This window comes from Sphaerodactylus townsendi, linkage group LG03 (assembly GCF_021028975.2).
Source record: "Sphaerodactylus townsendi isolate TG3544 linkage group LG03, MPM_Stown_v2.3, whole genome shotgun sequence".
Taxonomy (NCBI): Eukaryota; Metazoa; Chordata; class Lepidosauria; order Squamata; family Sphaerodactylidae; genus Sphaerodactylus; species Sphaerodactylus townsendi.
In genome coordinates, this window is record NC_059427.1 from 172757531 (window position 1) to 172779881 (window position 22351).

The 22351-nt window shown below is 47.7% G+C and overlaps 1 protein-coding gene across 1 annotated transcript in view; it reads right to left on the minus strand.

Annotated features, from left to right (window-relative positions):
* Positions 1 to 18589, minus strand: part of KCNH3 (potassium voltage-gated channel subfamily H member 3) — a 92398-nt gene extending 73809 nt beyond the window's left edge. The window contains 1 exon segment of the mRNA XM_048492104.1: positions 18415 to 18589. Coding sequence (XP_048348061.1) covers positions 18415 to 18490 — 76 coding nt within the window. The 5' untranslated portion in view covers positions 18491 to 18589.
* Between the last annotated feature and the right edge of the window lie 3762 nt (positions 18590 to 22351).

Below are 22351 nucleotides of genomic sequence, written 5' to 3' on the forward strand. Positions count from 1 at the left end.
AGGGATCATTTATTTTTAGATTGATGCAGGCGTTGTTCTCCTGACGCCCCCTCCCAGGCCTAGAGACAATTTGCAAATGTATTCCCCTCAAGGCTCGTCTGCTAGAATACCCAAAGTGATTTAAATATTGTACATGTTGCAGAGGTGTGTTCTGATATTTCAACACGGTAGGAGTCAGATTGTTATTTTTTTATTATTTTAGGAACTGCTCCTGCTAAAATGTTTGGGGGGGGGAGACAGAAGAGTGGGCTATTTTTAGAGTGTGGATGTTTAACTCAGCAGAAGGATACAAGTTCTGTTGCCTTCTCCTCCTCCTTTTTCCCTGAAAAAGGGTTTGGTGTCTTTATCAGCAACACAGAAACAAAAAAGAAAGAACAAACGTAACCCTACAAAAGTAGAATTAAGTATCTAAAAAATCAAGAAATTGTTTAAGGGGCCACTATATCTAAAACGGCTAAAAAAACCCCCAACACCTACCCTGTTTCCCCGAATATAAGACATCCCCAGAAAATAAGACGTAGTAGAGGTTTTGCTGAAGCGTGAAATATAAGGCATCCCCCGAAAGTAAGATGTAGCAAAGTTTTTGTTTGGAAGCATGCCTGACGAACAGAACACAGAAAAATAAGACATCCCCTGAAAATAAGACATAGCGCATCTTTGGGAGCAAAAATTAATATAAGACACTGTCTTATTTTCGGGGAAACACGGTATGTATTTATTACAAGTTACAAACAAAAAAGAGGGAACTTCGCCTACAAAACAAGAATCAAGTACCTAAAAGGTGAAGAAATTGTTTATTAATTTGTTATAAAAACATATGTACTTTTGATATTTAGCCATTTTATATTTAGTGGCTCCTTAAACAATTTGTGGACCTATTAGGTCAGGGGTGTCCAACTCTGGCACCCCAGATGTTCATGGACTACAATTCCCATCAGTCCCTGCCAGCAGTTTCACACAATCCTTAAATGTTTCTACATCTGCTCTTCAGAAAATAGAAGCATGGAGAAAGAGGGATACAAACACAGTGTGTCAAAGTTGGTAGAACAGAAGAATCTTGGATAAGTGTAGCATGGCATCAAGAGAGAATCCATTTTGTCTGCTAAGGCCTTTTTGCCTTCTCTGAGTTACAAAAAGTTCAAACTCACAGGTGCTGAGACTTGGGTGGGTGTTTATCTCTCCTCAAGGTCACTCTGCGCCTTATCAGAAGGATGGAATCATCTCTGTTAATGTCAGGAGGCCTGTTATTTAAGGGATTTGCTTATGCTGCTTTCTGGATGCTGGGGGTGGAGGAATGTGTTAATTGCATTTCTAACTGACTTTTCTCTGTCTTCTGTATGATGTTATACTGTACCAGGTGCTGCCCAAGGTCAGTGCCTGGCCGTCTTCACTGTTATCTCTTTTGCAGTCCTTTTGGGCGCGCTTTCCCATGATGGCGGGGGGGGGGGTCACTCTGCTTTAACTATAGGGGTTTGCACAGGCAAACCTTAGTTCTGGCATTGACCAGAGAAGATCTCATTACCAATAAACTACTGTTCTTCTACATGGGTTTGTTGCAGTTTTTGGGATTCTGACAGTTAACTGGAATCAGATAGAACCGGTTGCTTAGTGAAAGTATGAGAAAGGGGAGGAGTAAACCCACTCACAATCTAGAAAGTTCTCGATAGAATGACCCCTCATTGGTTAATCAAAGGTCACCTGTTGAGGCCAGCCTAAACCATAAATTAGTTCATCAGTGTTACCACATTACAGTCTTGCTTTTCTTCCTGCTCTCCACTTTGCTAAAAACTTTGGAACTTTGCACATGTACTGAGGACAACTAGAGCCTTTTGCTTGTTGGAGTTTTATTATGGTACATCGTTTCTAGCCTTTTTGTTATTTTCCTTGTATGACTGCATTGCACCACTGAATCGCGATTCACTGTTGTTTTAAGTTTGCATTTTAGTACTTTTCTTTCATTCAATTTTATAATATATTTGGCGCCTGGTGTTCCTGGTTCAGAGGCCACGGTGCCCGGTTGCTATCACCCCAAAGGCTGAATCAGGTCTTTGACACCTGGTGGATAGAGTATTAATCTAGGACAGGGGTCTGCAACCTACAGCTCTCCCAAGGATGTAGGTAAGGGGGGGGGGGTTTCTCGGGTTCAAACCCCCCCACTGCATGTCTGAAGCTCCGCCCCCCGTTTGTGGTTTTTTGTATTTTAAAGTGTTTTTTTGGTTTTTGGCCTGCAGAGGGTGCAGAAACACCAAACTTTCAGGCTATCATCAGATGACACTCCTGATGATACCAGCCAAGTTTGGTGTAGTTTGGTTTGGGGGGGGGTCCAATGTTATGGACTCCCAAAAAGGGTGCCCCCATTGTTTCCAATGGGAGCTAATAGTAGATGGGGCTACCATTTTGGACCCCCTGAATCTTTGGACCCCCTGAACCAAACTTCACCAAACCTAGGTGGTATCATCAAGATAGTCTCCTACTGATACCACCCAGGTTTGGTGAAGGTTGATTCAGGGGATCCAAAGTTATGGACTCCCAAAGGGGGTTCCCCATCCCCCACTGTTTCCAATGAGAGCTAATAGAAGATGTGGGCTACATCTTTGAAGGTCCACAACTTTGGACCGCCTGAACCAAACTTCACAAAACCTGGGTGGTATCATCAGGAGAGTCTCCTAAAGATACCCTGAAATTTTGGTGCTGCTAGCTTAACAATTGCACCCCTGACAGCAGGCACCCTCCAAATTTCCCCAGATTCTCCTTTTAAATCCACCTCCTTTGGCATGGATTTAAAGGGGGAATCTGAGGTCCCCAGATTAAACATTGAAAGTGATGCTGTTTCAGGTTGGGGGATAATCCACCCAGTGGTGGGATTCAAATAATTTAAAAACCGGTTCTGCCGAAGTGGTGCAAACCTGCTGAATCTCACCACTGAATCCACCCCAAAACAGCATCACTTTCAATGTTGTTTTAACTGGAGACCCCAGATTCATCCTTTAAGGTGGATTTAAAAGGAGAATCTGGGCTCCCTAATGTAAACACCATCAAAAGTTATGCTGTTTGGGGGGTGGATTCCAGCATCACAGCAGCCGCCCATGGTGGGGGGGGGGGAACCTAAGATTTTGCACCAGGCTCCATTTTCCCTAGCTACCCTTCTGCCTCGAGGTGAGGGAGACGGGACTGCTGGCTACTAGCCTGGAGCCCAGCCGGTGGGGGGGGAGCGGGGCGGGGCGGGGGGCAGGGGAGTCTGCTGTCCCTGGCCTCAGAGAGCTGTTTTTATAAGCACTGAGGCCAGGGGTGGGGTTTGGGGAGGTGTGGCCATGCCCCCAGGGGCAGGTGAGGGTGTGGCCTCACCCCGAACCCGCCCTAAAAAATCTATACCTACATCACTGGGCTCTCCAGATGTTCATGGACTACAAATCCCATCAGCCCCTGCCAGCTTGGCCAATTGGCCATGCTGGCAGGGGCTGCTGGGAATTGTAGTCCATAAACATCTGGAGAGCCGCAGGTTGCAGACCCCTGGTCTAGGATCTTGGAAGACTAGATTTGAAAGCTCATTCTGTCCCTGGAAGCTTGCTGGGTGACCCAGTATTTGCTTACTGCATTTATACCCAGCCTGACTCCCCCATGGGAGCTCAAGGCTACTTATATCATTCTCTTCTCCTCCATTTTATGCTCACAACAACTCTGTGAATTTCATCAGGCTGAGAGCTTGCAGCAGGCCCATGGTCATCTGGCCAGCTTCCATGACAGAGGGTGGGTTTGACTCTGCAATGGAGTATGACATGCACGCCTGCTCCCTTATATTGCTAGGCCAGTGGTGGCGAACCTATGGCACGGGTGCCAGAGGTGGCACTCAGAGCCCTCTCTGTGGGCACGCACAAACAGAGTGCCCCTCCCCACACACATCTAGGCTGGCCTGGGCCACTGGGCTCGATTATTAGCATTAAATCTAAGACCTAGTTTTGGGGAAGCAGTGTAAGTAACCCTGTTAAGCGCTGTTAAACCCCACTGATTTTCATGCAAATAATTAAAGCGTGATCCTTTACCTGGGAGTAAGCTCGGTTGCTGGCAATGGGGCTTGCTTCTGAGTATACCCTCCTAAGGTCGTGATTCACCCATTGGAAGAGTTGCACAGTTGCTTCAAAGCAAAGTTACCGACTACCACCAAGCTTACTCCTGAGTAATGCATGCCTCGGAGCCAACTGTTTTTTCTAAACTAAAACCTCAGTATTCAGGTTAAATTGCCGTGTGGGCACTTTGCGATAAATAAGTGTGTTTTGAATTGCAGTTTGGGCACTCGGTCTCGAAAAGGTTCGCCATCACTGTGCTAGGCAGACTGTACGCCATCTTGTGATTAACTGGTTTTTAACTGGTTTTAATGTTTATATTTTTGCATTTTTGTACTGTTTTTATATTATTGTGTTTTTATTATGTGTTGATATGGAAAGCTGTCTCGAGCCTCTCAGGAGATTGGCAGGGTACAAATGTAAAGTATTAATAAATAAAAATAAACACAATTTGCATGCCTTAAGTGATATATCAACCCGGCTCAATCCGAGCACGGAACTGGCTCCAGAAAAACAAAAGCATTCCCAGTGCCAGAGTCCTGTGTGGGCATTTTTCTGGACTGTGTTGTTTACCCTCTTGCGTTGTCTATAAAAGGATTCCCAGACAAGTGTTTCTAGGTCAGAAGCATGCTTCCTTAAAGGTACATGGACAGTCGTCACGCAAGATTTAAGTCCCACCTCCAGTTACATAATTTTTTAACCAAATACCAGGGGGGTAAGTCCTATTCTACATCCTCACCACCTGGGACAAATATACTACATTCCCCACTATTTGTGCTTATGTTCAGTTCCGATGACCTCAGAAATATCCTCACGATCACCAGCTCCTTTAAGAATCTCCTAAGCTGAATGTATTGACCAGGTGATGCGATTCACCTCCAAGCCGCAACACCTTCAGCTGCCCATTTGCAAACGTGCTTATGGTTGAGGACTCTCCACTCTAGCTGGCCTCTCTTTCCCTTTCCTTCTTGTCTTGTTCCCCTTCTGTTCCCCCCCCCCCAATATATCTACAAATGTGGATTTGAAGCGATTTTACTTTTAATTTTTGATCCCTTATTTTGAGACCACCTTTCCACATCTGTACTCAGGGCCATGCACACATCCATTAATAACAATAAATCCATGAAACATTTTATCTCAATCCCATGGCGCTGGGATTGAGATAAAATGTTTCATGGATTTACTGTTATTAATGGATGTGTACATGGCCCTGTGCCCTACGGGGAAAGGTGGCCTCTAAAATCAATCAATCAAATAGTGTCATGGAGAGAAACGCATCTTGCCACGAAACACCTCTGAAGATGCCAGCCGTAGATGCGGGTGAAACATTAGAAACAAAACGCGCCAGACCATGGCCACACAGCCCAGAAAGCCCACAAGGGCCAGTTGATTCCAGCTATGAAACCCTTAGGCCTGCGATGGCAAACCTTTTCGAGACCGAGTGCCCAGATTGCAACCCAAAACCCACTTATTTATCACAAAGTGCCAACACGGCAATTTAACTTAAATACTGAGGTTTTCGTTGGCTCCGAGGCGTGCGTTACTTAGGAGTAAGCTTGGTGGTAGTCAGTGGCTTTGTTTTGAAGCAACCATGCAACTCTTCCAACGGGTGAATCATGACCCTAGGAGGGTTTACTCAGAAGCAAGCCCCATTGCCAGCAACCAAGCTTACTCCCAGGTAAAGGATCACGCTTTAGTTCTTCGCATGAAAATCAGTGGGGTTTAACAGCGCTTAACAGGGTTACCTTCACTGCTTCCCCAAAACTAGGTCTTAGGTTTAATGCTAATAATCGAGTCCAGCGGCCCAGACCAGCCTAGATGTGACGGGGGCACTCTGTTTGTGCGTGCCCGCAGAGAGGGCTCTGAGTGCCACCTCTGGCACCCGTGCCATAGGTTCACCACCACTGCCTTAGGCAATGCAATCAAATAAATAAATAAATGAAAAAGTCTCTGTTAAAGAGACAGGATGTTTTCCCTCGGGTCTGCGGGCAGTCCCTTACGGTTAGGCCATCTAGTGGGCCCTGAAGACGGGGAGAATATGGGATATAGCAGGATCTGCGCTACAATGTTGGCCTCCACAGTGATAATTCTCAGGACTTTGGAAGCATTTAGGAAACTGAATGAAACCCAGCTATTCCAGAGGACCTCGGAAGGACCGGGATGAAATAGTAGAAGGTGGGTGGGTTCTGCTGCTATTACTTGTGGCAGAGGAACAAGAGTTCTGCACAGATCTGCTGGGGAGGTTTGAGTGGCCAGGTTGCTTTTGGAGTGAGGGGGAAGGAACCAATCGGCATGTTGCAACCCACAGGCAAACCTGTTCAGCCATCTGGTATCAAAGACTGTAACCTTGCTCTCCTTTTGCTGTATATACCCAAGCAGGGTGCCGCAGGGTGCGGACTCAGAGGAACTATCTCTCCTATTCTCGTCCTTTTTAGAAGAGAAGAACAGAAGAGCTTGGATTTATACCCCACTTTTCTCAACCATAAGGAATCTCAATGTGGTTTACAAACTCCTTCCATCCCCCACAACAGACCCCTTGTGAGGTAGGTAAGGCTGAGAGGGTTCTGAGAGAACTGAGACTGGCCCAAGGTCACCCAGCAGGCTTCATGTGGAGGAACGGGGAAACAAATTAGTTCACCAGATAAGAGTCTGCTGCTCATGTGGAGGAGTGGAGAATCAAACCCGGTTCTCCAGAATAGAGTCCACCACTCTTAACCACGACACCACGCTGGCTCTCAACATTGTATGTAATATTTATTTGTTAGCTACCATGGGATTTAAATAAATAGATGCCCCTAGTTGAACCGAAGCTATTTTGTATGTAAAACATTTTCTCAACCTGATTTCTAACTCCTTCCCCAAATTCTCCCGCTGACTGCTCCCTCTTTCTGGAGTTTTCTCTCTACCCCCCTGATTAGTAGGGAGAGAGGCAGAAATAAACTATCGAGCAGTATGAACAAGCACTAGATAATATCCAGGAAGAAATCTGGGGGAAACGCCTTAAGAACACAAGAACATAAGAACGAGCCTGCTGGATCAGACCAGAGTCCATCTAGTCCAGCACTCTGCTACTCGCAGTGGCCCACCAGGTGCCTTTGGGAGATCACGTGCAGGATGTGAAAGCAATGGCCTTCTGCTGCTGCTGTTGCTCCCGAGCACCTGGTCTGCTAAGGCATTTGCAATCTCAGATCAAGGAGGATCAAGATTGGTAGCCATAGATCGACTTCTCCTCCATGAATCTGTCCAAGCCCTTTTTAAAGCTATCCAGGTTAGCGGCCATCACCACCTCTCGTGGCAGCATATTCCAAACACCAATCACACGTTGCGTGAAGAAGTGTTTCCTTTTATTAGTCCTAATTCTTCCCCCCAGCATTTTCAATGAATGCCCCCTGGTTCTAGTGTTGTGTTCTCTTAAGTCCTCTGTAGTGTAGGAAGGAGAGCCAAGAATCTCCGAGGGGAGGAAATCTGTTGAGGATTTCACTCTGCTATGGAAACTCCCGTGAGGGTATAAGACATATGAGCTTCTTCAAAGCTAGAAGACCAACGTTGACTGAAGAGGAAAGAAGCTTCTTGGGAGTGTGAATTTCAAGCAGTTTGGTGCTGAGCAGATTTCTCTTTTCTTTAACACTCCCAAATAACTTATCAGGGACTTCCAGTTAGCCAAGACTTTTCTCCTCTAACAGCAGCATAAGCCTACACAAAGATTGTGCCTCAAGAAAGGTGGGTCGCAAAGCAGGAGCACCTCAAGAGCCACCTTCCCCCTTGCTAATTAACATTTCCAAACAAGAAACAAAGAAAACCATTTCTTGAAATCTTATCTACCACTATGCTTAACTTTAACAAACTTGAAAGCACATGCATGTGTGTAAAAGGGTATGTTTTGTTCCTTTCCACAGCTTATATTTTTCTAAGTTCATAAACATACATGCATCTAAATGCAAGCTTCTGTAGGTAAATATAAATATTCATATTGTCAAGATGTTCTGGCAGGCATGATAGAAAGATGAGTGTCTTAGCACGCTTTCTGGTATTATTTCACATCATTAATATCTGTAGATTGTTTTTCCTGACTGATAAGCTATATCAGTGGCATAGTAGTTAAGAGCAGGTGTACTCTAATCTGGAGGAACCGGGTTTGATTCCCCGCTCTGCCGCCTGAGCTGTGGAGGCTTATCTGGGGAATTAAGATTAGCCTGTGCACTCCCACACATGCCAGCTGGGTGACCTTGGGCTAGTCACAGTTCTTCTGAGCTCTCTCAGTCCCACCTACCTCACAGGGTGTTTGTTGTGAGGGGGGAAGGGAAAAGCATTTGTAAGCCCCTTTGAATCTCCTATAGGAGAGGAAGGGGGGATATAAATCCAACTCTTCTTCTTCTCTTCTTATATGCAATCTTTTAAACTCACATGACAGACTAGGACCTGGAAAACCCTGGTCAAATCTCCATTTGTGCTATGGAAACTTACACACCCTGACCCTGGCCAGCATTTTGATGGGAGATCTCCAAGGGATACCAAGGAAGTGACACAGGAGCAGACAATGGCAAACTACCCCTCCCCCAACATCTCTTGCCTTGAAAACCCTACGGCAGTGATGGCGAACTTTTGGCACTCCAGATGTTATGGACTACAATTCCCATCCGCCCCTGCCAGCATGGCCAAGTCACTTCCAATTGGCCATACTGGCAGGGGCTGATGGGAATTGTAGTCCATAACATCTGGAGTGCCAAAGGTTCGCCACCACGGCCCTACAGGGTTGCCAAAAGTCAACTGTGATTTATTGACTGAAATAGTCATCAGGGAGGGAAGACAACATGGTATAACCTGCTCCCATCAGATCTTGAAAGCTAAGCAGGGCCAAGGAAGGCTCTGCGATGTCAGGTAATGGCAAATCATCTCACCTGCTCACCTGCCTTGAAAGCCCTTTGCTGGGGATTGTCATAAATTGGTTGTGACTTGATGGCACTTCCAGAGAAATGCAGCAGTCATAAACACGGTAGCTCACTGTATTTTAGAAAATACCTCAGTAAAAAGTGATATCAAAATGGGCATAAGGGCAGCTGAAAGCTTTCCTGTCACCCCTCTTCATTTCAGTGGGGTCTAAACAGGAGAACTTCCCAACGATTGTCTCTCCCATGTCAGATAGGCCTCCTAGAATTACAACCATAGAGTTGGAAGGGACCACAAGGACCATCCAGGCCAACCCCCTGCCATAGAGAAACCCACTGTCAAGGTACTCCCACAGATGACCATCCAGCCTCTGTTTAAAAACCTCCAAAGGAGGAGACTCCACCGCCACCTGAGGCAGCGTGATTCTCTACTGCTCTTGATGACACTCCAACAGAAAAATGTCTCGGAGGAACAGAAAAATGTGGTTGACAGACTGGAAGGAACTAGATTACAATTCATCAATATCATGAAGGCTCCTGGTGGGCTGAACTTAGATAAGGAAGTGTCTTGTTCAAACGCAAACTGGTCTCCAAGTTCATCAAATCCTCCTGCTGACTCTCCAGATACTGTATTTAAGCTTCCAACAAAGGCTATTGTCCATCATACGAGTAATGCTAGGTCTGACACAATTTTGTCGCCACCATCAGCTAATCTGGTTAATTTAAAAAAATGGTTGTATTCAACAAAATGTAACTGATATTGTGTCCCTAGGTGATGGTAATTGACTGAGAAATTCCCCAAGTATTGAATTCCTCTCCTGGAATGTTGCTGTTGGAGCAAGAGGAGTATCAATCCTGGTTTTATTTCCTATTTGAGAAAATTTGATTTGATCCTACTTCAAGAAACATGGGCATCTACTGATATAACCCTTAATGGTTATCGCACTCCAACCTGGCTCCTGCAGGAAGAGCTTTACCAGGCATAGCAAGACTGGCGCTGACTCTTGATTAACCAACATGCTAATCATCACCTGTTTTGTTTGGTTGTGGCATGGGAAGCAGGTAAGACAAAGAATTCCCAAGGGAAGAAGTTGTAATGGCAGGAATCCCCTGAGGCTTCCACAGAGCTGCGACAACTCTCTTGACTGAAAGAGAGGCTCTCAGGTCTGGAAGCACAATATGAGGGGGGTGGTTGAAAAGTGGGAGGAAAAGAGAAAACACTCCACATGGTGCCATGGAAATAAACACATCATACTGTGACGACATGCCTGTGAAGATGCCAGCCATAGATGCAAGTGAAACATTACAAGCAAAAACTACCAGACCAGGGCCACGTGGCCCAGAAAACCCACCACAGCTGACTGATTCTGGCCATCACAGCCTTCAACAATGCATAAAACACAGAAGCCTTCTGGAGGTGGACTGTGACAGTAAAAAACAGAGTCAGCATAGTGGAGTGTTTAAGAGCAGGTGGACTCTAATCTGGACAACCAGGTTTGATTCCCTGCTTCTCCACATGAGTGGTGGACATTTATGTGGTGAACTGGATTTGTTTCCCTGCTCCTTTACATGAAGTCTGCTGGATGACCTCGGGTTAGCCACAATTCTCTTTGAAAACTCTCTCAGCCCCACCTGCTCAAAAGGTGCCTGTTGTGGGGAGAGGAAGGGAAAAGGTAAGCGCCTTGAAGACTCCTTACAGGAGAGAATAAATCCAAACTCTTCTTCATTTGAACCAACACCAATTCGTAACGCAGCATGAGAGCCATCAGGTTTCACAGAAGTCTTTCCACAAATGCAGTATTTTCAAGATGAGTTCTAGGCAGCCTCACAAAATGATAAACTACATTGTGAACTCTGGTTGGTCCTAACAGAGAAATTATTTTATTGTCACTGTGAATGTCGCTCAAAGGACTGAAGCGATTTTTGGTCTATTCTGGAATCCTTTCCTGTCCAATTCCTGTCACACAAACTTTTCTCACCCTCTGTGTGGTAGACAGATCTGTCTCCACACTGTCTCAAAATACATCACTCTACTCAAACAACACTCCTGTTTTGCCAGCATCACAGACTTCGATGGTTTAGCCTGGTTATTCCCTAAACTTTAAGGAAGCTTGAAGGAAGACGGATCTTGGCCTCAGCTTCTTGGCCGAGAGAAACACTTAAACCATCTTCTAGGACAGAAAGACCAAACCTATGACCAGCATGTCAAAAATGTCAAGTTAGGCATTTTCTGAGTTTTTGACACACCAAGCCCAAAACACTGTGTCAGGAGGCCTGTTATTATGGGGATTTTGCTATTGCTGCTTTCTGTATGCTGGGGGTGGGGGTGGAATGGGTTAATGGCATTTCCAACTGACTTTCAGCTGTCTTCTGAATGATGTTATACTGTACCAGGTGCTGCTCAAGGTCAGTGCCTGGCCATCTCTACTGTTATCTCTTTCACAGTTCCTTTTGGGCATGCTTTCCCAGGATGGGGGGGTGCAAGCTACTTTAACTACTGGGCTTTGTGCGGGCAAACCTCAGTTCTGGCATGACCAGAGAAGATCCTCAATACTCAATAAACTACTGTTCTTATACATGAGTTTGTTTCAGTTTTTGGGATTCTGACATTATGCCAGAACTCCTCTTAGGTTGAATTCCATGCTGCCGTGCATTGCTGGAATTTCACCTACTACTTTTGCAACTTTTATCAAGGACTTTTCTTGCCAGTATGATCTCTTTGGAGACCCAGCCAGGGTGTGTGTCTACAGCTGCAGACAGTGGGCGCCCCATTCCTGAGGACTTAACAGGAACTTTGGATTCCATTGCTGAACCAACAGAGGGGCCCCGGATGCCGCTTGAAGGTGCAACAGGCAGAGGAGTCCCTACCCCAGGTGGATTTTTGGACTCTATCAACCCGTTTATGACTGCCCCGTTAGATGGCTCACAAGAAGTTACGGTGCATCGCCGTCGGGGTCTGGACTATCGAGAGTCACAGCCTTCAGGTTTTGGCAGTGCAACGTGGGCCACCGCACCTTTGGCTGGAAATGTGTCGTTGCCCGCCCGTCGGAAGGGGCTGATTTATCGGAAACTGAAACTTGGCGGATGCTCCAGGCGTCGGAGGAGGCCTGGGATTCGGAACGTGAGGAGTACCGCCGGGCTCTGCACCATATGGAACGAGATATGGAACACCTGCGAGCAGTCATTGTCCAGGCACTCCAAGTAGCCCCTGCTCCCGGAGCTGGAGTAGCCACGGCACCAGCTACCCCGGCTCCAGTTCAGCCTGCACCAGCCCCGGCACCTGCTCCGGTACCTGCTCCAGTGCCAGCACCAGCTCCAGTTCCTGCTCCAGCACTGGTGCCAGCCCAGCCTGTCCAACCGGGACTCGCCCCAGCGCCAGTACCAGCTCAGCCTGCTCAACCGACACCAGTCCTGGCCCCAGCTCCAGTTCCTGCTCCAGCACCAGGACCAGCTCAGCCTGTTCACCCCAGACCCACTCCGGCTCCAATTCCAGTGCCAGGCCAGCCGCCTCTCCAGCCGGCCCCCAGAGGCATCCCCCTGCTGCCAGCTGCACCTGCTCCGTTACCAGTCCCACCCAATGCTGCCGTTCATGCCACCAGGATGGGGAGCTCCGGGAGGTGTTTTGCCGAACTTTGCCCCATATGGGGTAGCTCCCCCTCCGTTCATGCCTAGGGTCCGGCTGACTACTCGTTTTGATGGGACTCAGGACTTGCTCCCGGCTTTCCTGGTTCAGGTCAATGCCCACACGTTGCACTATGGATGGCAGTACCTGAACAACTTCGAACGTGTTTGTGAGATAGAGTCAATGCTAGATGGCCCTGCAGCCAATTGGTACGTGAGACTGTTTCAACATCAAGCTGCAGAGTTGTGCAACTTCCAGGATTTTAGATTGGCCCTACGACGCCGCTTCGAGAGCCCATTTGTGGGTGAGCAATCTAAACAGGAGCTCTTGGAAATACGGCAAGGCAAGCTTTACACCTGGACTTGTTGAACTGGGCTCTTGTTCGGGACAGCCCTCAGACCCTGATGGAGTGGATTGTACTCACGGGTACTGCGGACGCCCAGATGCGTGAAGCAGTTGGGAGTTCAAGTCGGGCGGTCCCCAGTTGTTCAGCCACGCCGGGGAGAGGGGGGGGGTGCCTCAACTCCTAAACCTACACACCCTGTTCTTCCGAAGCGCTGGATCTCGGCGGAAGAAAATGCTCACCGCCGCCTGAATCTCTGCCTGTATTGCGGCAGGGAGATCCTCTGAAAATGCCAGCCACAGACGCAGGTGAAACGTCAGGAGAGAATGGTGCTAGGACACGGCCATACAGCCTGGAAACCACACAGCACCCCAGTGATTCCGGCCGTGAAAGCCTTCAACAATATAAAGTGAAACTTGCTATTTAGGTATTACATTTTAGACTGCCTTTCTCCTCACGCGTGCATGTCGCGTTGCCAACTTCCAAACCAGTCTCTCTGGCTGCGCCTTTAATATCAGGTTGAGCAAGCAGCAAATATCAGGCAGGGGGGGTGAGATTTACTTCCGTGCCCTGAACAATCTTTCACGTCCATTCCTACATATCAATCCTCCATTCAAGGGGCAGGACATTTGTGCTCTGAGCAGAAGGGAACTTTACATACCGTATATACTCGTGTATAAGTCGACCCAAATATAAGTCGAGGCACATAATTTTACCCCAAAAACTGGGAAAACTTATTGACTCGCGTATAAGTCTAGGGTGGGAAATGCAGCAGCTACTGGTAAATTTCAAAAATAAAAATAGATACGGTCGGGCACTATTTGGGGGTCTCTGCCACTGACCCCTCATCTCACCAATCCCAAGGTCTCTGCCACCGACCTCTCCATCCCGCAGCTTGTCCAGCTCACCCAGGTCAACTGGCTGTCACCCGCCGAGAGCCAGGGGCCGGCTGCCACCGAGAAGAAGGCAGAGGCAGAGAAAGTGGCTGAAAGAGGAAGGCAGAGGAGAAGGCAGAGGAGAACGAAGCAGAGAAGGAGGCTGAGAAAGCGGCTGAAAGGGGGGAGGCAGAGAAGAAGGCAGAGGAGAGTGAAGACAGGAGAGGGGGAATGCCACACAAGAATTAAGTGAGACCCTCACTCGCATATAAGTCAAGGGGGGCTTTTTCAGCACAAAAAATGTGCTGAAAAAGTAGACTTATACACGAGTATATAAGGTACATAGTTCTTCTGTCTTCCCCATTGTAGCCTCACAACAACCGGGTAGGGTAGGTGAGACTGAGAGACACAGACAGACAAGAGAGACCGGCACAAGATTTATCTCCCAGAGAAAAAGTCAAATTTAGACACAGTGAGGAAAGTATAAAATGCACTGTCATTTTGGCAGGCAGGGGGGAGCCTCACCCCCACCCTTCTTCTACCAACCCAACTGGAACCACAACCTGGCAACAATATCTTGACAAACCCCAAATAAACCAATACTGCCTTTGCTGCCTGCACCAAGACTTTTGGGATATAATCCTTGAGGAATCACAAAAAAATTCTGAAGATATTGTCGAAGGCTTTCACGGCCGGAATCACTGGGGTGCTGTGTGGTTTCTGGGCTGTATGGCCGTGTTCTAGCAGCATTCTCTCCTGACGTTTCGCCTGCATCTGTGGCTGGCATCTTCAGAGGAAAAATTCTGAAGATAACCATTAAAAAAAACCCTGAGGCTTTTTTGTTGAGAACTATGGATGAGGAAGAATGGAGGAGAACTCATAAGCAATATAGAGCTTTGTTTATATATATGATGACTGCAGCAAGAATTTTGTATGCACAAAAATGGAGAGATAATAAGATACCAACAAAAGATGACTGGATTTTAAAAGTGGCAGAATACTCAGAAAGGATGAAGTTGACAGCATTATTAAGAGACAGTATTATTAAGAGATCTCATTATTAAGAGATTTTTAAAAAGAAAACTGGAAACCTTTTCTGGAATATCTTCTGAAAACCTACTCAAATAGAGAAGTAGTGTCAGGGTTCGAAATCTAAAGGAAACAGTAGATTGTAACCCCTAGAATACACTTAAGAAACAACTATTGAATTAATGTTTTAATTATACATGCATGAACCTAGAGATAACTTTTAATCAAATATGAAATAGCTAGAAGTCAATGTAGGATGCACATATGTTGTGTCTTTTTATGTTTGTATGTTTTGTTTGTTTCATGAGTGAGAAAATGAGATTATATACATTGTGAAGAGTTATATTTATGCACAGCCCCACCAACACACATTGTGGCCCCTGGATAAGAGGGTGAATAAATTCAGATCACGTCACTATATACTGCTTCAAACTGGGGTGACCTAAAATTTACAGACACACACACACACACTTTGCTGCCTACTGAGACAGCTGGGTCCCTTTTGGAAGGGGAGGGGATGCACTTCACAAGTTCCAAAATTCCCATGCAGTAACAGAAGGCTCTTCCACGAGGGAAACAATACACAACCTGGGCGCAGATGGCCAAGTACAGCGATCACAATTGACAGCCATGGAGACATCCCAGGAAACCTCAAGCATCTCTAAGCACCATTCCCTAAACATACCTTCATAGTACCCACCTTTGCAGAAAAAGTTACCTGTGGGCCATCACAACACAGGCCTGCTAGCTACATACACATTACATGCAACTCTACAAACAAATTTTGTAATGTGAAGAGTTATATTTAAGCGCAGCCCCACCAACAAACATTGTGGCTCCCTGATAAGAGGGTGAATATATTCAGATGACATCACTATACACTGCTTCAAACTGTGGTGACCTAAATAAACTAAGCCGGCCCCGCTTTGGGATGGGGAGCATCTTCAGCCCAGCGTTGGGATAGGGACTATCTTCAGCTCAGCCTTTAATTGTGGGTGTTTGCTTCCTTATAGAACACAGGTGTCAAACTCGCGGCCCTCCAGATATTCATGAACTACAATTCCCATCAGCCCTTGCCAGTATATCCAATGCTTATGTTGGGAGGGACTGATGGGAATTGTAGTTCGTGAATATGGGCCACGAGTTTAACACCCCGTTATAGAACATCCTTTCTTTGTTCCCCAAAAGATTCCAAGCCAACTCCACCTTCAGATAATTTAGGACGTCAGTATGTTTTTATACTGTTCACAATTGTACGAGCTGTAGTTTATTTTGGAACATCCCTGCCCTTCAGGTTGGACCCATCTGTCCCCCTAACCAATGGAATTGGGGAGAGGTATTCAGACACACTGATTCAAAGTGAATGCTTATCAGGGGAACTACATTTCAGGTAGGAACAGAGATTGCCACTGATACCAAATACAAAAACCTTTAATGGCATAAAAGAGGTGGTAGTGTACAAAATATGTTAAAACCAAATGACTAAAACTTACAAAAAGGTTTCACTCTTGATCCAAGTGCCTGAGTTAAAAACCTGGCGACTGACTCAGTAGTGTGGGGATGATGGTCACTGAGCAAGTATGAAACTATTTCCCTGTCTGATCTCGCTAAAAATTTCTTCAGGATGGCCTCAAGAAAAAGTAACCGATAGTCTGCCAAATCTTTGCAATAAAGGAGCACCTGTTCAGTTGTTTCAGGTAGGCCCGCTGCACAGGAACATGCCCTGTTCTCCTGTGGGATGCCGTGATATCTGCCTCTTGTTTGGGCAGTTGGCAGCACATTAAGCTGAGCAAGCATGAAATATCTACGAAGGTGTGGACTGGTTAAATTACTCATGTAATTTGGCATAAAGCCCGAAGCCACTGATACCTTGCTAGCTAAAGAGAGCAGACAGGAGGTGAGAATAAAGGACGGAAAGGTCTGTAATCTGACAGCCCGAGCTTCCCACAATGGGTCTTCTCGGTTCCTTTGCACGCTACACATTGCGACTTCCAACACTGCTACGTCCTTCCAAAGCCCAGCCACGGACAAGCCCCTCCCCCGCTTCAACCTAAACTCTGCAAAGCACAGTTTCATCCCCATTACTTCCACAAAAAGCTCTACCCCTTATTTCAGAATATCACGATGAGTCCGATCTATGCCTATTCACTCAGAAGTAAGTCCAGAGCAAGCAAGCCTTACTCTCGAGGAGGTGCATACAGAATTGCAGGCAATGCCACATTTCGACTGGTTTCACACCCAGGTGCGCCAGCGATGCCAACTCAGCGGAGAACAACCGTTAGCGCTGCCCACGTGTTCCCAGACTTTTAACTGCCGCGGGCAAACATTTCAGGAGCACCTGCAAGGTATTTCAGTTTGGCGCAGCCCAGGTTGTGCAAGCTGAACGTGTTTGTATCCTCCACAAGGCGCCACAATCGGGCTTGTGGACATGTGCAACACACTTGGGCGCGCATATTTGTCACGGCCACGCTTAAAATGTAGAGAAAAGGGATGTAAAAGAAAAATACGATGCGCTGCTGCTCTAAGGCTCACTATAAGACTAGCAGGTCCAGATTCTAGGCTGCTTTGTTTATGACTTTGGAAGGGGTCTTTCCTGATACATTATCACTGGCGGCTCCCCCCGCCCCGCCCCACTTCAGACAGAGACCAGAGAAGGCACAATTCAGATGGTGCCCTTTTCCTCTATCACAGTTCTCCGAAGAAGAAGAAGAAGAAGAAGAAGAAGAAGAAGAAGAAGAAGAAGAAGAAGAAGAAGAAGAAGAAGAAGAAGAAGAAGAAGAAGAAGAAGAAGAGGAGTTTGGATTTATATCCCCCCTTTCTCTCCTGAAGGAGACTCAAAGGGGTTTACAATCTCCTTGTCCTTCCCCTCTCACAACAAACACTCTGTGAAGTAGGTGGGGCTGAGAGAGCTCCCAGAGGCTGTAACTAGCCCAAGGTCACCCAGCTGGCGTGTGTGGGAGTGTACAGGCTAATCTGAATTCCCCAGATAAGCCTCCACAGCTCAGGCGGCAGAGCTGGGAATCAAACCCGGTTCCTCCAGATTAGATACATGAGCTCTTAACCTCCAACGCCACTGCTGCTCCCAACGAGGGGGAAAGCGGCACTCTGCAAAATTTCCCTTCCGCCCAACTCTTCCAGGATCTGCACCTGGCCAAACAAACCCGAGTCTGGTAAGATACCAGAAAGAAATGTTGATGCTATCTTATGTCTTACAGTACTGTGGGGGCAAGACGCGCGCGCACACACACACACACCAGAATCTCATGCTTGCTCACAAATGCCCTCCTGGCATACAGATTCTCCCTGCAGGTGCCCTGAGGTTGTGCCCTATACCGAATCCCATTCCCAGCAGGGACCTCAGCTGACCTGAAGCAGCCCTCCAGAGCCCGAAGAGTTGCCTGACGCCCGAGAAGCTCTTCTCAGAGCAAGAGGTTAGGGGCCCAGAGGGGAGCCCGCCGGTTCCTGGCCCCAGAGAACTGTTGGCAGGTAGGTCTCAGCAGGGGGGGGGGGGGGGCTGCAAAGAAACACCTGGACCTGCCCCAGGGAGGCTGGGACCAGGCAGCCGGGAGCACTGGAAAGGAGGGGGAAGCCAACTCACGGGTGCCATCGAAGCGGGTTGCTATGGTATCCAGGAAGGTGTTTTGGGGAGCCAGGAGGCCCCTCATCACCGGCATTTTAGGACTTGCTCCAGGACTCCGCCATCGTCCGACGGGGGGCGGGGAGGAAAACCAGTTCCAGAAGTTTGGGGGTATCGCGGGGGAAAGACCCCCTTAAGCCTCCTCCAGCCAGAGAAGCGGGGGTCCTGCCTGCCCCCTCCTCAGGAGCGCTGGGGGGCCAGGGTAGTGCCCCTGCCCCACGTCTGCACTGGGGGGGGGGGGCAGACGGCAGGTGGGGGGCGTCCAACAGAAGAGAGGAGGCGACCGGTGGGAGACAGCCCGGCCAGAGCATCAGCTGGGCAGGCGGGCAGCCGTTTGGTCCTCCGCTGCCGGCCCGGCGGGCGATCCGACGAGAACAGCTCAGGAGCCCTGCGAGCCCCCGGACGGCAGCGCTGGGAAGCGATCCCCGCTTGGAAGCCCCGCGCCGCCGCCGCCGCCGCCTCTCTCCATGGCCCCGAGGAGCGGCGGAGCTCACGGCTGGCCCCTGCGGCGCCCCCGCCCGTCGGCACCCGGGCGCCCCCCGCCACATCTCGGCCGCCTCGCGGGGCAGCCCCGACGGCCGCGCCCCGCCAGCAGCATAGTGCCCGGCTCAGCGGACAGGCGGAGCGGCGCTGCTGCTGCTGCTGCTGCTGCCGCCGCCGGGCCACGAGGGGTGCCCAGCAGCGCCTCTGGGAGTGCCCGCCGTCCACAGCGGCTGCCTGCCCGAGCGCGGCTCGGCAGCTCCAACTTGGGTCTGTGGGCACGCCCAGCAGCGGCGCCCCTTAAAGGAACAGGAACCTTCCCCGGAGGGAGGCAGTACCGGCGGGGCGACCGTTCTTTAAACTGTGTTGCCTAGCAGGCAGAGGTGGGATCCAGCAGGTTCTCACCAGTTCCCGAGAGTGGGTTACTAATTATTTGTGGGTGCCGAGAGGGGGTTGCTAATTGGGTCTGCTTTTCCGTTAGAAATTCCATTAGGTCCCAAAATCATAAAGTCCTGTTGTTTCCTATGTGGCTGGTTAGCGAAGGTAGAAAAACGGGATAATTCTCCCTGTTGGGCTGTTTTAAAAACATGTTTTAGAAATATGGTAAAGTTCCTTGTTTAAGGAAAGTATCCTTCTTTTGGTTTCTAGAAACAAAATTAAGTATTTGAAAGTATTAAGTATACTGGAACAGGGGCACATAGCCAAATATCTTGCATTATTAACTGAACCCCAACAGAGATGGATTATCACAACGGCCAGATCCAATACCTTCCCATCGGCCATTACAAAAGGTCGCTACTTATCCATACCTCTCCAGGATCTGGTTTGTCCACACTGTAAAAATCAAGTGGAGACTCTTGCTCACATTATTCTTGACTGTCCCAGATATGTGGGCAGAATTTCTCTCCCAGGCTGGCCCTAGACAAATCCGAAAGTGACTCTGACTGTTCTGTTGTGGAGCTACTGTTAAACAACACAGATGTCATGCTCTTGGAAAAAGTAGCAAAATTTCTTATACAAGTGACAGAACTTTCTAAGTAATGTATACTGCTATATAGTCTTCCTGTCTGCGCTTTGAATGTACTCTTGATTTGTATTTCAAAAATGTCTGGCAACGCTCTAGAATCTATTTTAAATGCCAAATAAAGGTGGTGGTTGTTGTTAAGTATTAAGTATTTGACAGGCAGTCAATTCAAGGAGAAGTAGTTGTTTCTGTTGGCAGTAGACGATAGGACTTGCTATAATGAGTTTAAATTATGGACAGAAAGATACCAGCTGGAAATTAGGAACTTTTCTTTTACAGTAAGAGTTTTTTACAGTCACAAAGAAATTACTAATGCCCCGTGCCCAGAATGCCCGCCACGCCCCCGTCGTGCCCCGCCCAGCCCCATTGGCGCTACGCCACTGTTTGAATCCCACCACCATGGGAACCTGTTACTAAAATTTTTGGATCCCACCACTGCTAGTAGCTATCAGTAATGCATGGGTAACCTACTTCTCCTTGGCTGCATCACTCTCCACTGGAGACCGAGGAAAATTTAAAATATCAGGACAGCACTCTGTGACTGGTCAAACAAACATGAGATCACTTCAACAAATTAACTAAGCCTTTACTTTAAACACTATATGTGTGTGTGTATGTGTGTGCGATGTGGCGTGCGTCGCGTCTTGGCGATGTATGTCTAGCTTAACTCAATTGGGCAAAGAATGTTTCAAGCCTTTCAAGAAAAGCACTCAAAACAGTTACAATGACTAACAGTGCCCAGTAAATAAAGAAAAATGAGACAGTCCAAACAATTAATAATGCAGGGCTTCTCTAGCCCGTCAGTTCTTCTGCACAGGATGGCTGGAGTGATGGTGAACCTTTTTGAGACCGAGTGCCCAAACTGCAACCCAAAACCCACTTATTTATCGCAAAGAGCCAACCCAGCAATTTAACCTGAATGCTGAGGTTTTAGTTTAGGAAAAACGGTTGGCTCCGAAGTGCGCGTTACTCAGAAGTAAGCTTGGTGAAGCAACTGTGCAATGTTTCGAATGGGTGAATCATGACCCTAGGAGGGTTTACTCAGAAGCAAGCGCCATTGCCAGCAACCGAGCTTACTCCCAGGTAAAGGATCGTGCCCAGGCCAGCCTAGATGTGTGTGTGGGGGGGGTATGATTTTCTGTCCCCCTACACATGATGAACTCTGGGTGCGCGTGCCCACAGAGAGGGCTCTGAGTCCCACCTCTGGCACCCGTGCCATAGATTCGCCACCACTGACATAGGTTGTAGTTGCTGTCTTTCTTCAACTTGGACCTGTTAAAAAAAATAAGCAATTTTTCCTTGTCCTGTTGCAGGCGGATCAACTCAGGAGAGTGAGGCTCTTGCAATTGGTCGGATGTAGGCAAACTTCACAACTGCACATGCTCACTGAACTGTTGTCCAACCAAAACACAAATAATACAATGGCATGGGTCACACATGAGTGATCCCTGGCATGTCTGTGTGCTTTTGGTAATCACAAGGACTAAGTGGCACTCATTTTAGTTCCCTTTTGCTTGCTTTATGGCTTTTTGGAAAAGTCACCCTACAAGGGAAGTCAGTAGTCTGTTAAAATGCACCTGCCTTCTCTTCATGCGCGCGCTCTCTCTCATTTCAAAATGAAAACTTACTGCCCTGTTGTAATTGTGTCTCTTCCTGTCTGGATTTTCCTCTTCCTGGATTTTCCTGTCTGGACACAGAATTGCAATAGAGCAAGAGCCGAGAACCTGTGGGTCCATTCCAGGTTGCCCGGACGTCATGGATGGAGACTCTCCATAGGATGAACTGGGATCGAAGTATCTGGGGATGGTCTAATTATGTGACTCTGTAGTGTCACCATATATATGCTTGCTCTGGTCCTTTTACAGCAGTCCAAGTCCAGGACTTGGGAATGGGAGGGCCTTCAGATTCCGGCCTCGCATTCAAAGGCCTCTGTTTCAGACACTAGCAGCAGCAGTGGCGTAGGAGGTTAAGAGCTCATGTATCTAATCTGGAGGAACCGGGTTTGATTCCCAGCTCTGCCGCCTGAGCTGTGGAGGCTTATCTGGGGAATTCAGATTAGCCTGTACGCTCCCACGCACGCCAGCTGGGTGACCTTGGGCTAGTCACAGCTCTCTCAGCCCCACCTACTTCACAGGGTGTTTGTTGTGAGGGGGGAAGGGCAAGGAGATTGTAAGCCCCTTTGAGTCTCCTGCAGGAGAGAAAGGGGAGATATAAATCCAAACTCTTCTTCTTCTTCTTCTAATCGTCTCCCGAATAATTGGTGAGTTTGCACAGGAAAACCCCCCCTCGGAAAAGGAATGTTTCTGACCAATTATTGCATTGTGTTTTGTATGTCTGTGAAGCGTTAATTTTGTTAAATTTAAACATTTAAAGGATACCAACATTTTTTAAAAA